The 20879-nt window shown below is 36.4% G+C and overlaps 3 protein-coding genes across 10 annotated transcripts in view; 1 reads left to right on the top strand and 2 right to left on the bottom strand.

Moving 5' to 3' along the window:
- Positions 1-362: 362 nt before the first annotated feature.
- On the bottom strand, positions 363-881 carry LOC139146311 (probable DNA double-strand break repair Rad50 ATPase). Its single transcript, XM_070717719.1, has one exon. It carries the CDS (start codon positions 879-881, stop codon positions 363-365), a length of 519 nt encoding a protein of 172 aa, XP_070573820.1.
- Positions 882-2502: 1621 nt separating this feature from the next.
- On the top strand, positions 2503-4396 carry LOC139145889 (large ribosomal subunit protein mL63-like). Its single transcript, XM_070717332.1, has 3 exons — positions 2503-2689; positions 3456-3567; positions 3780-4396. Exons 1-3 carry the CDS (start codon positions 2619-2621, stop codon positions 3936-3938), a joined length of 342 nt encoding a protein of 113 aa, XP_070573433.1. The 5' UTR covers positions 2503-2618; the 3' UTR covers positions 3939-4396.
- A 3144-nt stretch (positions 4397-7540) lies between these two features.
- Positions 7541-20879, bottom strand: part of LOC139145887 (apoptosis-inducing factor 3-like) — a 32555-nt gene continuing 19216 nt past the window's right edge. For 5 of the 8 annotated variants that reach the window (XM_070717322.1, XM_070717324.1, XM_070717329.1 and 2 more), the window contains 8 exons: positions 16486-16616; positions 15319-15434; positions 13204-13416; positions 12555-12672; positions 11858-11956; positions 9626-9701; positions 9043-9147; positions 7541-8900 (listed from right to left, as the gene is read on the bottom strand). In XM_070717322.1, the coding sequence (XP_070573423.1) occupies positions 8867-8900; positions 9043-9147; positions 9626-9701; positions 11858-11956; positions 12555-12672; positions 13204-13416; positions 15319-15434; positions 16486-16616 (892 nt within the window). In that variant the 3' untranslated portion in view covers positions 7541-8866. Of the gene's footprint in view, positions 8901-9042; positions 9148-9625; positions 9702-11857; positions 11957-12554; positions 12673-13203; positions 13417-15128; positions 15245-15318; positions 15435-16485; positions 16617-20879 lie in introns of all 8 variants that reach the window. The other 3 variants (XM_070717323.1, XM_070717326.1, XM_070717328.1) reach the window with 1 other exon arrangement.

Genomic DNA, 20879 nt, shown 5'->3' with positions numbered 1-20879 from the left:
TTAACATGGTAAGTAACTACAGTAATGAGAATAGTACACTCTGATTCTTTGTTCAAATTTCTTTTTTATTACATTTCTATATAATTGAGTGAAATGGCAAATAAATAAATGAAAATACAAATTATAAAATAACAGATAATAACCAAGGTAACATCATTGACAGGATTAAATACTTCCTGATGAAATAATTTCTCTGTTCTATTCAAAAGACTTACAAAACCTGATTGCAGTTCAATTCTAAACTACATGTATATTGAATATAAGAAACTTTACATTGTTGAGATTTGTCACGGCTGATATATTGTTATTGCAGAGTTCCTCTTTATGCTTGGAAGTTCAAGAACACAGAAAACAACATAGAGTCAAACACATTGGCCTGGACCTTTGTTCTGTTGCTTTTCTTCCACTAATCTTTCAAGTTGTTCAATTTTGCATACTAGTCTCTGCTTCTCCTTCGCTGTGACAGCCAGTGCTGTTACCAGGCGTTTGTTCTTTGTTTTCAAACGAAACATTTCAACGTCTGCCTCCTTGTAGTAACTTAGCTTCATTTCCAGATGTTTGGAGTTTTTCTGGCACTCATCGAACTTTGCTTTGTATTCTACAGTCTCTTTCTCCAACAACTCAGCCTTTTCTTCTTTCAGTTTCATATGCTTCATGACATCGCTCAGTTCATTAGACAGCTCATCCTTTGCAAGCTGCAACTGTGAGATGAGTTTCTTACTCTCTGTTGCTAAGTCAGCAATCTCATCTTGCAGTTTGCAATTTTCATCTTTCAGTAATTCTAACTGATCCATATCTTTGCGATGACACTCATCGGTGCGTTGTAAGTTGGCATACATTTCGTTGTTTTCGATGACGATTTCTTGAACTCGTGTCGTCATCTCCGAGAACATCAAGCGAAGCTCGTCCAACTCACTTTGCTCATAGATGTCTTGCTCCTTCGGCTGTATACGAGATATCATAAACTTCCGAAACATGCTTTGCTGTCGAAGGCGTGCGTTCTCCTTTAGTATCTCTTCGAAGCGGAAAGTGACATCATTCAAGGACCTTTGGAACATGGCGACGTCCCAGTCGCTATGGAAGAAACAGATGACAGCATTAACAACTGTAGAGGATAAAAGTTGAATGAAATGGTGACGTAGAGCAAAAAAGTACCAGTGTATAAGTCGGGCAAAACTCCCCCATTGCACATCTTTTAGAATAATTTTATGTTGGCTTGTGTATCCAATGACGAAGAAACTGAAGAAAACAACGATAAATAACTAGAAAAATTGCACTTGGTGACAAAAGTTATATCGTTCTGCTCTTTCATCGCTCTATATAGCTGTAAGCGTAGTCGATGCTGTTGACAATGCGGCAAGAAATGTATCCTACCTTGACAGGCTATCTCCGTCTTCACAATCTTTGCGCACATTTGTTCTTTGCGTAATATTTCCCATCTTTTCCAAATTCTGGATTGCTCACTGAGTACGTTAAACGTTGTATGTAAGACAACAAAACTTTCCGCATTCAGTTTAGTTGGTGCAGTACACGCCGAATGATAACACAGTAAACAACGCGTGTTGCCAGACAACATCTTGTTCGAATATTCGAACAAAGTTAAATAAGTCACGTCCATGCTCGAGTACGCGAACACGCAAAGCGCTTGGAACTGTTTTGATCGTCAGGTAACATAAGATTATGAAGAAGTGAATTCGTCATTTCCTTTGCACATTACCTGAACCCGAAGAAAAAGTGTTTCCTCTGTCTCTTAAAATATCTAAGGTAGGATGTTTTTGCATGTTTTGCTCTCACGACCGAAACTTTGGTAACTTTGCACAACTCAAGCGTGATCTTGGGATGCGTTAGATCACTGAACTTTACGCAACGCGTGAACTTCTCATGTATGCGATTGTCTACATTTTTCGTTTGCGTTTCAGGCATCGGTTAATTTTTTCGCCACCTTATCTTGTAAGGCCTATGTCATCAGTTCAGTTCCCTTAATTTGACAGCCCTACTGAGGAATAAATTATCATTTATTAACAGTTTCTAAGGTTGCTTATGCTTTTTCGCCTAAACTTAGCCTGAATTGTGTTCAATGGTGATATATTTTAACGAAAGTGGACGTTAAGCAGTTTCGTAAATCTTGTACGAGTGTTAAAGTGATGTTGTACTGTTTTGCTTTTTTTACCTATTTTTCATTGTTGTTTACTAAGCGTACAATGTTTTCATCATGCAAAACTTCGTTAGTTGTACTTATTGATGGGTCTATTGTTATCTAAAAAAATTTCCAGCTCCGTCGAGACGGTCATTAGGTGAATTGAAATAGAATAAATAAATAAACAAATAAAATCTAAAATCATAGACCTAAAAAAATGGGTGAGTCTATGCTATAACAATCGATCTTCGCATAGACTCGTTTTTGGAGGGTCTATGATCTCTGCGAAGTAATGAAAACGTTTGGACATCGGTAAGAGCGCCACCATAGGCAGGACATCGCTTTCAGTGACCCAGGTCAGGGGTTACAACAGGTCATAATCGATACGTCTGTTCGTCGTGTGCAGTGCAGAAGGCATGCTGTAACTGTCTGAAATCAAGATCGTTTGTAATACACTCCATCTCCGAAATACCTTTGAAAGATGTGGTTAACAAGGTTATTGTTGGCCCACAGGCCCCTAGGTCGCAAAGTACCTGGACTACAGTGGACAGGGTAAGTGTTCATACAGTAAACTACATACTACATACCTTGCTCAGCTAAGCCACAGACATAGAGAAACTATGATAAAGCCCGACGTTATGTCGCTAGTGCTTTGCTGTTTGCAACGCCGCCTCCCTAGGTGAGCACTGGTGACATACCCGTAGGGCTAGGATAATAGCTAGGCCTTGCTGCAGTTACGTAGGCCACAACTTTTCTCGGCGATTTTTGTGTGATGGGCCCACTTATCCCCACCACACAAAATCGTATGGGCCAGGGGAAAGTTGTGGGCCACAGAACGGCAGACCATGGACCCTGGAGATCTCACTTCTACCTCCGCTTCCACAGCTAATAATCATAATAATGATCGGCCAGCAATTCTCGACCGCAGGCCGTCCGGGTACTTGCGGGTTCTTACGTCGTTTTTGCGTCACAACGCTGTGAAAACAAATAATTGAAGTTCGGATTTTTCAACCATCAAACCAATATTCAAAGTTGCAATATATACATAAATGATATAAATTTTAGTTATGCTTTTTTTCCACACAATATCTGTGTCATTCGCTCTTCTGTATTGTCTGATATCTCATTCACCTCGCTCGTATGCGTTTCACCTATGTAAGTAGTTTCTCTTTTACACTCACTGCTAAGATGTCCAACATAAACAAAAAACTTACGGTAGGTAGTGATGAATTAAAGTTAGAAAAGATGGACATCTTCTTGGCTATGTTTAAGCTGGACATTATTGTAGTAATTATGAATGTTTGTTTATTATTTACAGCAAACATCGGCGGCCCCGCATCATTACAAAATTCATGATGAGAAATTTACAAAAGAGACTTGAGAGAGAAGCAGAAAATGACAGACTGTTGAGTAGACCATTTCTGACACATGTAAGTATGTTACTGACTTTGGGTTCGTTTTCGTATTTCCTGCATTTATTATAGTGTGCCCATTACAATGCATGTGGCTATAGACAAACATACTATCACCATTGTCAAATGGAAAGCAATATATGGTTATTTTCACATACATATCAAATTAGCAAAGTTAATTTAGCATGATTTCATGGTCATTAACACATTTGGTCTTTGATCTCTTGCAGGCAGAACAGGTAGAAGACCATAAACTTTCATCAGCTAGGGAACAAGTGGAAATAGACAAAATAAAGGAAGCCAGGATACATACATTACCAGAGCACAAAACCATGGACACACATTTTGATCATTTGAACGTTACAAGGAGATGGGGAGACCAACAGTAAATTGACTGCATACAAATACTGGTATTTATTTTGTGGTTTTGTAAATGCAGGTCTGTGCTCAGCATACTGAATTTGACTGACAGTAGAATGAGACAGTAGTCTGTGTGAAGAAATGCAGCGCAGGCCAAGATGCAAAGTTGATGGTGTCTGTATTGTCACACAGCACAAGTGCTCTTGATATGGAAAACAATTTTAAATTAATCCTGACAGTTCAGCTGTGACTGATATGATGATGTACAAGTTCCATAGTCTGCTCTACAGCAGCTGTCTTCTCACGAATGTGAAGTCAGTTTTGCATCTTTTCTTATCAGGAGTGGATAAAAACACACTGTTCAGGACATCTTACAGTTATTACAGTGAACTGTAATAAACAAGACTACTTTGCAATCTGTGGGCAACTGTTGAATTATGATTATTTTATGGCAATTGTGTAATAAAAATTACATTTATACATTTGACCCCGTTTTTACTAATATGCAAGAACCATTATCTGATCTCTTTTCCCACCATTTTTTGTCACAAAAATGAAATTTTGTTTTCAAAGAAGGTGAAGTATAACTGTTCAACCACTAGCATATGGAGTTATTCTGTGTTTCCTCTGGCTTCTGAAATTTTTTAGTAAATTTACGAATTGGGTATTGAAACTTTTCGTAAATTTTGAAATTCAAAAGTAAACTTAACCGTTCCAATACGGAATATCATTCAATCAAATTCAAATTAAGTACAACATGTGCTTAGACAGAACTATTTTGAGGTTTGGGGGCCTTGAGCTCTCAATCAACTAGCTGTGTCCTTGCATTCGTATATTTACGAATCAACAATGAAAAAAATTAGTAAATCATCTAAAAAATTAGTAATTTTACGAATTTGAGAGTGGCAGAGGAAATACAGTTATTGCATTGCTTCCACCAAGGAGACTGTTCACTGATGGTTTTCAGATACACGATATTTTTAATAACATGATATGACTTTCTTGTGCTGTTGGTAGATTCAATTTATTCTGTAACATAATGAAAGTACTATAACTTGAGATAGTCAATATTTTGCACTTTCTGCAAAATTATTCAATACCGATTGAAGATTCTGATTGTTCTAGTAAGCGTGTTCATTGAAAAATCAAACCAGTTTTACCAGCTGCTTTCCCATCGTCCACTTCGTCAAAATATCAGAGAGCGGGCTGAGAGAGAGCTGAGCTTCACTAAGAACAATCAATTTCATGTCAGATTTGAGAAAATATGTTTTTGGTTCATTTGCAGTATATGCGATACTCTGCCCTTCACATAACATTTCTTAACAAATTCCACATTCAAATCACAAACCCTGGAGTGTAGCTCCAGCATCCATATTCCAACAAGTCATTGACAATGACATAGTCCCCACTTGTAATAGGAGTATTAGTCTTGAGGGGCAGGGAAATGAGGTCATTAATAAGTATCACTAAAGTGTATATGTTCAGATCTATGGACACATAGGTCTATGTCATTGTTCCCAATTTGAAACAAGAGGCATGTCTAAGTTATGGTTCTAAATCGGGAAAAAAGATCAAACCTCTAGCTGTATTGGCCAGCCAAGAAATACATATGTGCATAATAAATGAGGTACAAGATGTGACATCTTAAGGTCTATTATCCTATCAAAATTGAAGCGTAAAGAACTTGTGATTACTGAGTTATGCATATATATGCATATTCAAGGTCAAAGGTCATCAAGGTCACGTGACATTTTGAAAAAAAAACATTGTATTGCTAATTAATCCATATATGCCAAAATTCAGACCTCTAGCTCTATTGGCTTGCCCACAATTATATATGGGTATAATTAACGAGCCAAGGTCACGTGACATTTTGTCAAAAAAATTGTATTGCTAAGGTATCCCTATATACCAAAAATCAGACCTCTAGCTCTATTCGCTCACTCAAAATTAGATATGTGCATAATTAATGAGGTACAATATGTGGCGTCATAAGGTGTCCCATCATACCGAATATGAAGGGTGTAGCACTTGTGGTTCCTGAGTTATGCACAAATATGTATATTTGAGGTCAAAGGTCATTGACATCACTTGACATTTTGTCAAAAAAATTGTATTCCTAAGTTATCCCTATGTACCAAAAATCAGACCTCTAGCTCTATTGGCTCGCTCAAAATTAGATATGCACATAATTAATGAGGTACAATATGTGGCGTCATAAGGTGTCCCATCATACCAAATATGAAGGGTGTAGCATTAGTGATTACTGAGTTATGGACAAATATGTATATTTGAGGTTAAAGGTCACCAAGGTCACGTGACATTTTGTCAAAAAAATTGTATTGCTAAGTTATCCATATATACCAAAAATCTGACCTCTAGCTCTATTGGCTCGCTCAAAATTAGATATGCACATAATTAATGAGGTACAATATGTGGCGTCATAGGGTGTCCCATCATACCATATATGAAAGGTTTACCACTTGTGGTTACTGAGTTATGGACAAATATGTATATTCGAGGTCAAAGGTCACCAAGGTCACATGACATTTTGTCAAAGTGTCTGAGATATCTGCGTGAAAGGATGGACTCACGGACTGACATGACCCAATCTATGAGCCCCCTGGACTTTATCTGTGGGGACTAAAAACTGTGTCACTGCATCCTTTTTGCAATATGAATACGATGAGAAACTAAATTTTTATTTATCTTGGGAGCCTATGTACTGCCTTATACATGGGAGTCTATGGACTGCCTTATACATGGGAGTCTATGGACTTCCTTATACATGGGAGTCTATGGACTGCCTTATACATGGGAGTCTATGGACTGCCTTATACATGGGAGTCTATGGTCTGCCTTATACATGGAGTCTATGGACTGCCTTATACATGGGAGTCTATGGTCTGCCTATACATGGGAGTCTATGGTCTGCCTTATACATGGGAGTCTATGGTCTGCCTTATACATGGGAGTCTATGGTCTGCCTTATACATGGGAGTCTATGGAGGTGAAAACTAAAAAGTCCTCTACCACGGCCAAATTTGATCGCATTGTGAAACAAATCGACGTGCATCTGTATGAGATATGGTACTATCCTTGTACCAAGTTTGAACGAAATCGCTCCAGGCGTCTCTGAGATATCTGCGTGAACGGACGGACGGACGGACGGACGGATGCACGGACATGACCAAACCTATAAGTCCCCCCGGACGGTGTCCGTGGGGACTAAAAATGATAGAGAAAACAGTGTGAAAATCTCAGTAATACTTTATGGGTTGCCTGTGCCAGTGTGAAAATCTCAGTAATACTTTATGGGTTGCCTGTGCTTATACATGGGAGTCTATGGACTGCCTTATACATGGGGGTCTATGGAGGTGAAAACTAAAAAGTTCTCTAACACGGCCAAATTTGATCGCATTGTGAAACAAATCGACGTGCATCTGTATGAGGTAGGTTACTATCCTTGTACCAAGTTTGAACGAAATCGCTCCAGGCGTCTCCGAGATATCTGGGTGAACGGACGGACGGACGCACGCACACACGGACGCACAGACGGACGCACGGACATGACCAAACCTATAAGTCCCCCCGGACGGTGTCCGTGGGGACTAATAAAACACAAACCACATTGGGGATAAATACTGTATTTTATTTTTAAACAACGGAAGAGTTCACAGCAGGAAGGACTGGAAGTTGTTTGATGAGGTAATGAATTAGAAAGTCTATATCCATATCTCGTGAAACAAAATTTGTTTAATATTTAAATATAGAGTAAATATGGATTGATATTTCACAAATCTCTCCATTATACCTGCGATTTCTATCAAACTCAATATGAAACAGTTTCATGAAAATCCGATCAACCTACACGTAATCAAACCTTGTAAATATTGTTGTTACTATGAATGGAGAGTTAACAGATGCAATCACTGGCAAGATATGTCACTTTTCACTGAGGTGAGGTGAAGCAGAACATGTGACAATACCTCTGGATGACAACACATGAAAGTTGCTTTCATTCACATCACTATTTTTGAAAACAAAATACAAGCTTCACTGAAATCCACAGTTTATCAGTAGATTGTTTTCCCACAAAAATAGTACACCTCTTCTATCAGAAAGTTATGTAAACAACAAAAAAAATGTGGTGGTGATCAATATGTGGCATTTGTTAGAAAGAAAGCTACAGCAGAAATCACGTCTAATGTTGTATGAGATTATCTAGTGAGTCAAAACCAGAGTTTCTGTTCTAAATTTACTTTTTCTATTAAAAGGGCAGGTTTGAGTGCATAAATTATATATTTTTGACAAAAAATTAAAAAATATTCATAAATGACCATTATTGAATCATATATACTGGTAATTGTACATAGAACCATAAAAACTTCTATGATTGTCTTCCCCAGACAAGCCATGACAAATTTCACTTATTTTACCAATTATCATTCATTTAAATATACGGTAGTGCTGAATAGGTTTAAAGCAATAAAACAAAACTTAATTTTGAAATATATGAAAATTAAAAAAAAAAATGTACAAAAAATATGTTTGTTATCTTACATCATTCAAGTTGCTAGAGATATAAAAAGGACGAAGAGTCACATTTTAAGAGATACCCCCCCGGTAATGTTTTAACTTCTAAATGTTTTGATATCACTTTAAATCTCATTATTGATAGTAGTAACGTAAACCATTCAGTAACTGGTTGTTAATAGGCTCATTCTATTCTCTATGGTAAACCAAATTTACAATATTTTGAAAGAAAGATATATGCATTACACAAGTGTTGATACACAGGTCTTATGTTGGAATGGATACATGGTAAATGAGTAAAAATTGATAAATACTATAAATTTCAACCTTACAAATAAACGTTAACACATTTCATTTATCAGGTATATGTATACATAACTACTTCCTTGTCACTATGGTGATGGTATCACAAAAACAGCAGCTACAGGAGGCTCTTCCAGTAGGTCTTGTCACCCCTGTGGGTAAGGTATAAGAAAGTAGTAAGGCTGAGTCAAAAGAAATCACTCTCTGATGATGTAGACACAAGACTGCCTGATAAATTTGCACTGAATCATGGGTAAATAATGTACCAGTTTTATGTAAATTACTGACACTTACTGTAGCTCTGATTTTCTGATTTCCTTTCCTGCCAGGAACATTTCCGCAGCCTGGGACACTGCTGGATCTGAATTCATACTGGCAACAGCCACCACATTGTCACCCCTGCCATACAAAACCACAATCACAGAGATCAGACCCAAACCCAACACAATCTTTTATATCATATAGCTTGGTTTCAACTTTTCCCTAACACATAAAAAATAATCATTTTTTCACTAAACAGTATGCAAAGATTAAGTTTTTCAATCAGTACTAAGGACATGCTCCCCAGCAATGAATAGAGATGGGCAAGTTACAAGCTCAGTTACAAGCTCAGTCATATGTGGGATTTGTTCACCACAGCTCCATCTATAGGTGAACACAGAACATGTCAGTCAGTCCAATGGCCTAGTTGCTGATAGGTAGTCAACAGAAAATTAACCGATTACGAAAGAAAGGAGAATACTTCTGTGTATTTTCAATGTTATAAAATCAAAATCTAAATTTAGGACTGCTCCAGTTTTAACTAATTTTGTAGAGCGTGGAACAGGATTGGCATGGTTAGGGTGGAAAGTGATTTTCAATATTCTGCATTCCTTACCTGGTATAGTATGCCACGAATTGTAACTCATCTAAGTTTCCATCGATTACAATATCATCATAGCCAACGTTGTACCCTAGAAGATGATTCAGAATTTTCTTGATGAGAACCATCATTTACATTGAATGGTGTTCTTAGAGTGTGTAACCGCTGGTGATGGAATTGATGTCAGAATGATGAATGGTGTAGTGAACAGACTTAACTTTTAGCTATGCAACAAGATGGCTTTGAAGGAATAATGAAATGCATGCACTTGTCATACCTGATAATTTGATGAATACTATAATTTATTTCATGACATGATGAAAACTTGGAGCTGAGATGTCACATAACCAATGTAACTTTCTATATTATTTTCATGAATTAAAATTAAACTTTTAATTTTTATCTGGCCAAGATGCTTACCAAATAATCTGTCATTATCCATCATGAGAGGCATGTGAACACCTTGACAGCAAAAATTGAACTTGACTTGTTCATTTTCCTGGTTTCAACAGCAAAAAAATTTTGGCCACCCTTTCAAAGCAGTACTGTACTTGTATACAGTGTGTGCATGATCATCCTAAACAACAGAATTGAATACAACTGGCTGTCATTTCCAAAAAAAAAAGAAAACAGAGAAACTCTGGATTTTCCAGATTTTAGCAAATGTTTTGGTGACGCTGTTTTCAGATTTGAATCCTCTCAAAATCCTCTAACTGTTGCAGTGAGGTTTGCAAGGCATTCTGTAATGTGACACAGTAACCCATTCCCTATTCAGAATCAGACCATCAGGTAAACCAGATATGATCCCTTCACCTATAACATTAGCCCAGTTGTTCAAGATAAATTTTAGAACTACATGTAGGTGACTCTTGATGTATACTAGAAACATTGCTTTGTGGCAGAGTTTCCCCCTCTATGGTTGTTAAAACCCATTGGTACATATTGTACGACACAATGTGATAGGAGAAAGTTGACTGGTGTGACCACATGAAATCAAGCTTGTCTAAAAGTACAGACATGAGGTTACAGATGGCAATTTGTGAGTGCCCTTATGTTGTTGTAGCTATTTGAACATATAGACTATAAGAGCCTCAGATTTATGTCAACTTTGGAAAGAAACATGATCTTGAAAGGAAAAAAACATTCCCATCAAAACACTGCGCCAAAGTTTGTCTTCTCCAACGTGACTAAAAATCACACACTTTCTCCACTGAGCAAGAGTGTTTTAGACAAAGATACCAAAGGATTACATTGACATCATTTTTTAGAAGACAGAAATACGCTGTGATTTTTCAACTTCTCAGTCATACTGTGAGAATTGCTGTGTGAATCACAGCCACTGAATGATTGTAAAATTCATAGATGATGTAACAACACACACCAATTGTGTGCAGGACAAACTGCATGGCCAAAAGGTATGGTATTTACCCATTTCACATCTATGATGGAGTAACTTATCTGATTCAACAGAGTAGTCAATCCTTTGCTAGATATCTGAATCTGCATCACTGATTAGCATCTCAACAATTGCTGACTGTTACCCTCATTGTTGTTCATAAGAGTTGTGAACAGTTTTAGTCTAAACTTATTGATCAACTGTAGAGTCCAAAGCATATGGTTTGTGTTGGACGGTGTCATGTAGACTAGACCCAAGTGATGGCTTGTTACTTATCTGTTGTACAATAAAAATCTTACAGCAAAAACCTTAGCGGTTTTCTTTCACTGTAAAAGCTATGATTAATCGTATTTATCTTGTTCCTGAGTACGTATGTGTAGTTGTTGTCACTTGCAAAATGAGATTTGCCACAGCACCTCTACAACACATTCATTCACAAACCATTTATTCCTGCTAATTATTCACTTAAGATATGAATAAATGCACAGACTTGTAACAAATTTTATAGTCAACCTGGTAACTGCTATTCTCATTTTTGGATACCTAATATATGATATCGCAATTCTTTTTTACATAATTGGTTCCTGGAAATTGCCATGATGTTTGAAATGTGGCATGAAACCACAACTTTATTCAACCTATGAATCAGCAGGAGATGACAAACAAATACAAATATAAATATAGTGGTAGTTAAAGGGGCTTTTAAAGGCTTTGAGATAAATTGGGCAATTTTATTGTGCATAGATTTACTGCAATTATGGCTTTAAAGAAAGTGATATAAGCTGTTAATAGCAGCACAGCTATCTTCATCAACAATTTCACGTACATGAAATATGGTAATACTGACTGACCTGTAAACCTTAGACTTTTGCCCAGCATCATTGTCCAGAAATATGGAACAGTATTCACTTCTGTGTCTTGTCCTAACATATTCAAAGCTGCAATACGGCCTGAGAGAGAGAGAGAGAGAACACACAAGGGGATTTCAAATAAATATCAATCCATGGTATAAAGTATAAACTTCTAAACTAAGACTGATTGTAACCAGATGAAACAAGTGCACCACCTATCAGACAGATGGCTCAGTTTAATCAGATTGAGATATTGGCGCATACCATTATTCTAGGTGGAGGGTGGTCAAAAATTTGGCAGCTAACTATTCTTTCCATGACAGCAGCTTTACTGCATTAGTGTTTGAAACTAATTTTAGTCTCGACTGAAAGACATCGGTATCAAGCACTTGCCTTTCCAAGAAAGCCAAGTATGAATAACTGTTGGGATGTGTACATGTGTCTATTGAATTATTTATTTTTAGGTGTCCTGAAAAGCCTGATACTGTAAATTCTATCATGAAAGCATTTTGAAACAGAAAAATGAACATTTGATTCAATATTGGATGCTTCACACTACATGGAAATGCTTGACGTGTGATGAGGTCATCATTAAAATATTGTGTTTACATATTAATATTCTGCATCACATTTTCCCTAACACCTTGCCATGCATTTTTGTGAGTTATTTGTCAAAACTCAGTAATCTATTACTTACCATGCATATGAGCTATTTGCCAATGTTGTATGTTAACTCTTTCACCATTTAACATTGCCAATGGGAATTCTACAATGTCACCTGCTGCATACACATTAGCTTTGCTGGTTCTCATGAACTGTTTGGCAAAAAACCAAAAAAACACATGTTAGGAAACTTAATATGTATTCCATTCCTTATCTAATGCGTCTTATATGTTGTATGCACATATGCTGAGAAACTTAACTCTGCAAATGAAAAAAGTAATGATGACAACAGAATCAAATGTTTTTGTATGAAGTAAATAACTATTTTGAGTTTTGAAATCACAAATCCACAGCATTATTACAGCTACTGTCCTTCTGTATGTACAATTTGACTTGTTCTCAGAGAAAATACCAAACCATTCATCAAACTTTTGCGGAAAATTGCACAACTGATAACAAAAGGTACCACTCTGAGACTAATTGATTGGATCAAATCAGTATTGATCAATGACACTACCTTTGAAAAAAATGGAACATTCTGTATTTCCCTCGTGATACTTATGTTAGGCTGTTGCTTTCAGGTATTGCTTGCACACGGAAGTGCAGGTACAAATATCATCCCATGGTGGCAGCCCTTTCATCTACACAGAAGTGGATATCAAACTGATTTCTTCCATACTCACCTTATCCACTGACAGCTGATGTCTAGCATTCATAGTTAGTCCACTTTCTTTGAGGAATTCAGTTGTTGGAACAACGCCAGCACCAACAACACACACTTCAGCTGGCAGAGTCTCACCAGATGCTAATTCCACAGATTTGAGTTTACCGCCCTCTCCATGGAATGCCTTCACACTGTTGTTCATGAAGAATTTCACATTCTTTGCTTCCAACATCTGAATGAAATAAAAAAATAAGTAAATGAAGGTGAAATTAGTATAGCCAGAAAATATATATATAAATAAATTAAATAATAGTGTGTCAACATTGTCTTATCCAGCACTCCAAGACTATTTCAAGAAAATGCACAATGCAGCAGGAAGATCCCTGATATGAGTGTTGAATTTCCTTATCTAAGAAACTGAGTATCTGTCGTGGTAGTACATGACAGATACCTAGTAATTCACTACAACTTGACAGGCAAATTGCTGGTTAGCTTTTGTTCAGAAAGAGACTTTACTTGAAATCTTGAATGTTGTTGAAAGGATGGATCCTAACAGATGATTCAAGGACAGTGATGATGCATAACAAAATGACTCGATCAGACAAGAATGTGGCTGGAGAAACTTTCTGAATGGGTATGCAGATTGATCAAAGAGATTTGCTGGATTGGAGTTGTTGGGTTTCATGAACTTAGCAAGGTATGAAGGAACAACATTACCCATTGATTTATCAGATGATAAATATCAAAGTGTAGGCAGCTACTCGTCTGTAAATACTATGGATATTGTATGTGGTTTGATGTGCAGACAGTGTCAGGTAGTTCAGTGACTAAACCTGAATGCATACTTATTGGGTTAGAGCAGTTAGATACCCATGTGCTGATGACAGCAAGTCAGGTCTGGTGAGTCCACATAGCCTTCCTTAAAGGCCCATTATTTGTAACTTTTGACCATTTTTTACCTCGGAAAATTCCATGTTGGAGGCTCATATTTGTTGCAAAATGTAGTGATGTTATAGCCACATAAAACTGCTAATTTTGTTCAAACGTGTTGCCCTTCCGAGCTCGTTTGTTGACGTCTGGCACGCTCAGTGTGCTGGGGAGAATGCAGATAATAGTGACGCCGCGATCACGCGAGATGTACAAGTTCACGTTTATTGCGGGATCAAAACAACATTGCGTCGTGGATAGCCAGACATCGCTACGCAACGTGCTCGGACAATGGACTACGACGAAAGTACAAGGTATAAGTGATGAATATTTATTTTGAAATTGCTGTAAATGGCCCGCGCATGTGCAGAAGAATGCCTACGTTGCAATCCGCGTGTCAACAGAGTTTGTATTTCTGTCCGGACAAGAATTGAAATTTTCGTTGTAAAATCACATGTTATTTAGTTGTAGGGCACGTAATGTTTCCGAATAATATGCGATTCTCCGTTATTTGACATGCTATTCAACATGAGCCAGTGATCGTTTCGATTAAACTAACGGAAAAATCGCCAGAAGATACAGCTAATGGAACTTTAAAGGAAGGCTACACCAATGTTACATTGAAACTCTTGCTTGTAGGTGCTGCCTGTATCAAACGGTGAATTTGCAATAAATGATCCCTGCAACGAACTTATCAATGAAAACCCTGGTTAATACCTCTCACTGGTACATTGCAATTGAAGCAGAGCTGTGCTGGTAACTATGGTAACTAGTCAAAGGAGATGCTATAATATCTACAGAGTTAGTTTATGCATTGCAAGGACATGCATTGAAAATCTTATGTTTCAAGAATCTACAACAATGTTATTTAGTTTTGCTTAAAACTATTACAGTGTCTATGCCATCAAATCATGCAAATACAAAATGAAGCATAGCATGCGATGACATCACAGCAAAAGTAGCAAATAATGCAAATATAAATGAAGTATAGCATGAAGCATAGCATAGAAGTCTCACCCTCTGCAGTACTACTCCTAATTGCTCTCCTAAACTTGCTTGAAATGCAGTGTTACCGCGACCAATAACTGAGATGTGATTGGCTTTGTCAACAAGATAGCTGGCCACTTCCATGCCTGATCACACAATACACAGAAATCAATCATAAAATGTCACACAGGGATAAAAAACAAAGATCAAATAAAACTACCCTCTGGAGGGCGCCTCCGACTTGTGCTCCCACAGCAAGTTCAAATGGCGTCTTTTCTAACCCTATAGCAGAAATGCTAGCAGCTTTATCAGAGAGGTATGCAGCCACTTCCATTCCTGAATGAGAAAATACATGAAACAGCAAAATTTGGGAGTGAACATGCATATGGTGCTCATATATAACATGACAGTGATGTAAATATGAAACTGTGAAGTTAGTGCCAGCAGATCTTCTGAATACAGTATATCAATTGGAATGTTAAAGATGTCACATCAAAATTGTACCAGTAGTATTCCAATTATGAAAGTGGTAGGTAGATGAGATAATATATTGGTTAATATATCGGTTGATGGAGTGGAAACTGTTAGAATAAGAAGGCATTCTTTAATTTTATGAGTTGAGTCAAAATATTATGATTAGTAAGTAGTTGTACAGACATATTTGACAATGCTTATGGTATTGTAAAAGATGAATCTATAATGTTATGTGTTAGTCTGATACAGTGATTGCTATTATTTGAAACGTCTGAAAACAGAGTTCTAATACCGTCTAACAAAAATTCTCGACTTTCATGTAGGAATACTTCACATTCGTTTAAAAGGTAAAGACATTAAAAATATTTTTTCATAATTCCCTGCCCTTGTAGTAATTCATTTTAATGCAAACTGCACTCCTGGCCTTTGTATTTAATACTAAGTACATGTCATGAAACTGTAATTCTGACGAATCAGATGTAATTATCTGTTTTCAAACGTAGCCATGCATTATGCAATAAGTACAAACATACCCTTTTGGATTTTGTAAATTTAAAATTTACACAGCGATGTTATCATGTAGTAAAAAGTTGCAGTTTGGTCTTACTTCTAATGACAAATATGAATTTTTAAGTCATCAAACAGAGCTAGTGAAATTATGTTTACCTCATACATGGTACTGCGATCTCTATATCTCTTTGCCGATTACAAAATGGTCACTGCTATATGCTTTCTAAAATTACACACTTCTCAATAAATATCAATTTCTAGAAATCTATTATTATTTAGTTTAAATGTAAGTAGATTTTGCCTATGAATTTGATATTGACAACTTCAAAGTATTGATGATATCAAAACATCCGAATCCAATGTTTCACAACCTGGCAGTGTATTTTGCATTACAGTGCCATACCTATAAATGATGTGCCAATGATGACAACCTGTTTGCCTTTAGCATTCTTGGCGATAGCATTTGCATCATCTGGAGTACGGAGAAGACACACATTCTGAAGGTCATGACCTGGTATTGGAAGTACCCTGGGTCTGCAGAAGATGACAACATAACAGACAATATACACAGTGAGTTAAATGAGAACCAGATTAAGATTTGTAGTTTAACAGATTTAACTTCTATACCACCATGATATGAATTCTGGTTCTTGACAGACGGACACGCACAGAAAGGCAGTTAGACAAGAAAGTATTTCTATGAATACACAGTAACAAGGATGTAAATATATGTTGCGGAGCTCGAAATACTTTTTTTTCAACCACCTGTTCACTGGAGAGGTTAAAATAAAAATAGCGTCAATGACACTGTAGCTCCCATCCTGGACTATTTAGTGTTTGTTCTCTGGTCAGATATTTGAACATGTGTGAAAGGGATAAAGTGCATGAAGTGAAAATACTTAAATGTAATGTACTGGAGACAGTGAAATATGTTTAATGTATTTATTCAGAATATAAAATGGAAAAAATACAGAATTAGAAATATCGAATACTGTGATACAACCATTAACTAAACAAGTCATTGACAATGACAGTCCCTACTTGTAATAGGAGTATTAGTCTTGATGGGGCAGGGAAATGTGGTCATTAAGAAGTATCACTGGAGTGTATATGTTGAGATCTATGGGCAAATAGGTCTATGTCGTTGTTCCCAATTTGAAACACATGAGGCATGTCTAGTTATGGTTCTAAATCGGGAAAAAAGATCAGACCTCTAGCAGTATTGGCCAGCCAGAAATACATATGCGCATAATAAATGAGGTACAAGATGTGACATCTTAGGTCTAATATCCTATCAAAATTGGAGGGTATAGAACTTGTGGTTACACTGAGATATGCATATATATGTATAATCAAGGTCAAAGGTCATTGAGGTTACATGACATTTTGAAAAAAAAATTATATTGCTAATTAATCCCTATATGCCAAAAAATCAGACCTCTAGCTCTATTTGCTTGCCCAGAATTAGATGTGTGCAAAATTAATGAGGTAAAGCATGTGTTGTCATAAGGTCTCCCATCCTACTAAATACAAAGGACATAGCACTTGTAGTTACTTATTTATTGACATAAACATATATTTTAGGTAAAAGGTCATCAGGTCACATGACATTTGGTCAAAAAATTTCTCTCCTATAGTTATCCCTATATACCAAAAATCAGACATCCAGCTCTATTGGCTTGCTCAGAATGAGATATGTGCATAATTAATGAGCTACAATATGTGGCATCATAAGGTGTCCAATCATACCAGATATGAAGGGTGTAGCACTTGTGGTTACTGAGTTATGGACAAATATGTATATTTGAGGTCAAAGGTCACCGAGGTCACATTACATTTTGTCAAAAAAATTCTCTCCTATAGTTATCCCTATATATCAAAAATCAGACTCTGGCTCTATTGGCTTGCTCAAAATTAGATATGCACATAATTAATGAGGTACAATATGTGGCATCATAAGGTGTCCCATCATACTATACATGAAGGGTGTAGCACTTGTGGTTACTGAGTTATGGACAAATATGTATATTTGAGGTCAAAGGTCACCGAAGTCATGTCACATTTTGTCAAAAAAATTGTATTGCTAGGTTATCCCTATATACCAAATATAGTTATCAAAACAAACCACCAATTGTATGAAACATGGGCCTAAATACAGACAGACTGACATTCACAGACTGGCACAGAGTGATGACATTGACCCCAAGTGTGCCTTGGCCCATGGAGAGTGATAAAGATATAACAAAAAGCTGAATGTAATGATACAATAGTTAAGTATAGGCCTACAGACACTGAGGGTGAATATGTTACAGCAATTTGATTAGTTTCTTTTCGTTTTCTACTTCTGTGATAATTTTTAAGACAATCAAACTGCAAGGCAGTTTTAATATTTAATTGACATAATTTAATTTAATATTTAATATTTAATTATTTTATATAATTTAATTGACATACATGTTATCTTTTACAAGCACACAGCAAACTGTTCTTGATTTTTCATTTACAATATTTGACATAGACTGAAATACATAACATGCAACCAATATTTACATTTGCCCATGCACCAGATACTTGGAGAGATTTCAACATGCAATCATTAACTCAGAAACCTATAGGGAAAAGTAAACATTGTTTTCTTCCAGAACAGCTGGTATATCCACATCTGGAGCAACTTACAAACTTAACCAATTACACAAGGATGATGACACAAGAGATAAAGTTAAACTGTGGTGAACTTGACTATTCCTTTCAAATCCTTACCTAACTTGATTGACATCTTAAACTAAAATACACTGCATGTTTAATGCACACAAAAATACATCAGGGGTGTACCATTTGATAAAAGGGGGTTGTCTGGAAGATTGATGAGGAACATCTTTTTTATCCGATACACTGTACATTCTTTTTTCCCACTATCCCACCTTTTCTTTTTGACAAACCTTCTGTGGCTGATTTTTTTATTGACATTTGTTTGAATTTTTTTCAAAATCTGCCAGGACCTCAGGACCCCCCCCCCCCCCCCCTCCATCACTCTTTAACATTGAAAAAAACTTTGAATATATTTGTTGGAAACCAAACCTGCTGAAATCACCTCAGCTATGTTTTCTCATTATTTTTTACCGCATTTCAACACCAAATACAGTTTACCATTTCAAATGCTTACTGAATCACAACATTATCTTAAACATAGGGCCAATGTCCCTGAAGCTACTATAGACATGGATACAAAATTAAGTATTTCCTGACTGTATGAAATCATCTCACCAAGGTCATCCTAGGGACCTGTTAACCAAATATTAATGCTGTCTGACCAGCGGTTTTGAAAAAAAACAAGAGACCCAATAGTCGACAGAGCTCTGCTGTGTTATGTAGAGAGCAACTTTTTGTGACATATGTATTGATGAAGATGGTTGAGATCTTTGATCGCTCGTTTCAGGATGGCCTGACCTAAAATGGCAACATTAGCTGCAAAAATACAAAATTGATGATTTCATCATAATTATGTATAAAAATGTATACCAAATATCAAAGCTATCACATGAGTAACTTTTGAGAAACAAATATTTTGACCAAAAATGGCAAAAATTGACCCAAAAATACAAACATAGGGCCAAAGTCCCCGAAGCTACTATAGACATGGATACATGACTGTATGAAATAATCTCACTAAGGTCATCCTAGGGACTTGTAAACCAAATATTAAAGCTGTCTGACCAGCGGTTTTGAAAAAAACAAGCGACTCAACAGTTGACAGAGCTCTGCTGCGTTATGTAGAGAATAACCTTTTGTGACACATGTATTGATGAAGAAGGTGGATATCTTTGATAGCTCATTTCAGGATGGCCTCACCAAAAATGGGAAAAAAAATTCCGTAAAAATACAGATTTGCATATTTCATCACAATTTTAACAAATCTAAGTTGGGTTATCCCTAGGGACCTGTATACCAAATAACAAAGCTGTCTGACCAGTGGTTATGAAGAAGGAGATTTTTTACCAAAAACGCCTTTTTTGTGCTAATTTGCATATTTTCAACAATATCAAAAAATAAATAAAGTAGTTTCTCAAAATCATATATTTTATCCACACAACAAATATCAAATCAGTAAGTACTGCAGTTGTCAAGATATTTGAGTGGACTGACGCCTAACAAACGGACATACATACACGTACATACATACATACATATATACATACATACATACAGACTGACGGTGCACGCCGGACGGATACCAATCGCAATAGCTTTAATAGACTATATTAGTCTATAGTAGCTAATAAACGAGAATTAATTACATTCTAATTAAAGTAAACAAGACTTGCTTAAATCAAGATTTACGTCATAAAAAACAGCATATATGTATCTGTCAGGTTATAAAGAATCTTAAGCTCGTTATCTTTATCAGTATTTCCATCCTATTAACAAAGCACATTTTAACTTTCAAATTAACATTGTAAGTAAGTTCTGTTGAATAAGTTGAGACTGTACGTACTCAGAGAAAGCACACTGAAGAGACAAATGTTTGAAACTTAAGAAGTTCAAGGTCATCAAAAGCATTATAAGGAATCATATAACACTTTCATTGCACTGTTTACACAGATTGCATAATTGCTATAAATAGCACATGAGGAATCTTACAGCCCAGCTTTACCATAAAAACCCTATCACTTTGACCACTCTTTTAATTGACCACTCTATTTTTTTCCTCAAAGAGTAATTTTATTTTATCCTTACCAAGTCAACCATAAATGGAAATTAGAGCTTTCTATTTATTTGACCACCCTATCATGACAAACT

This window comes from Ptychodera flava, chromosome 12 (assembly GCF_041260155.1).
Source record: "Ptychodera flava strain L36383 chromosome 12, AS_Pfla_20210202, whole genome shotgun sequence".
Taxonomy (NCBI): Eukaryota; Metazoa; Hemichordata; class Enteropneusta; family Ptychoderidae; genus Ptychodera; species Ptychodera flava.
The sequence above is the reverse complement of the archived record's forward strand: the minus strand, read 5'-3'. Positions and strand labels throughout refer to the sequence as shown.

Excerpts from the sequence above, each read along its gene's own strand:
- LOC139146311 (XM_070717719.1), bottom strand. The coding sequence starts at position 881 with ATGACGACACGAGTTCAAGAAATCGTCATCGAAAACAACGAAATGTAT.
- LOC139145889 (XM_070717332.1), top strand. The coding sequence starts at position 2,619 with ATGTGGTTAACAAGGTTATTGTTGGCCCACAGGCCCCTAGGTCGCAAA. Across the intron at positions 2,690-3,455 it reads CCTGGACTACAGTGGACAGG|CAAACATCGGCGGCCCCGCA; the intron begins GTAAGTGTTCAT and ends TATTATTTACAG. Across the intron at positions 3,568-3,779 it reads GTAGACCATTTCTGACACAT|GCAGAACAGGTAGAAGACCA; the intron begins GTAAGTATGTTA and ends GATCTCTTGCAG.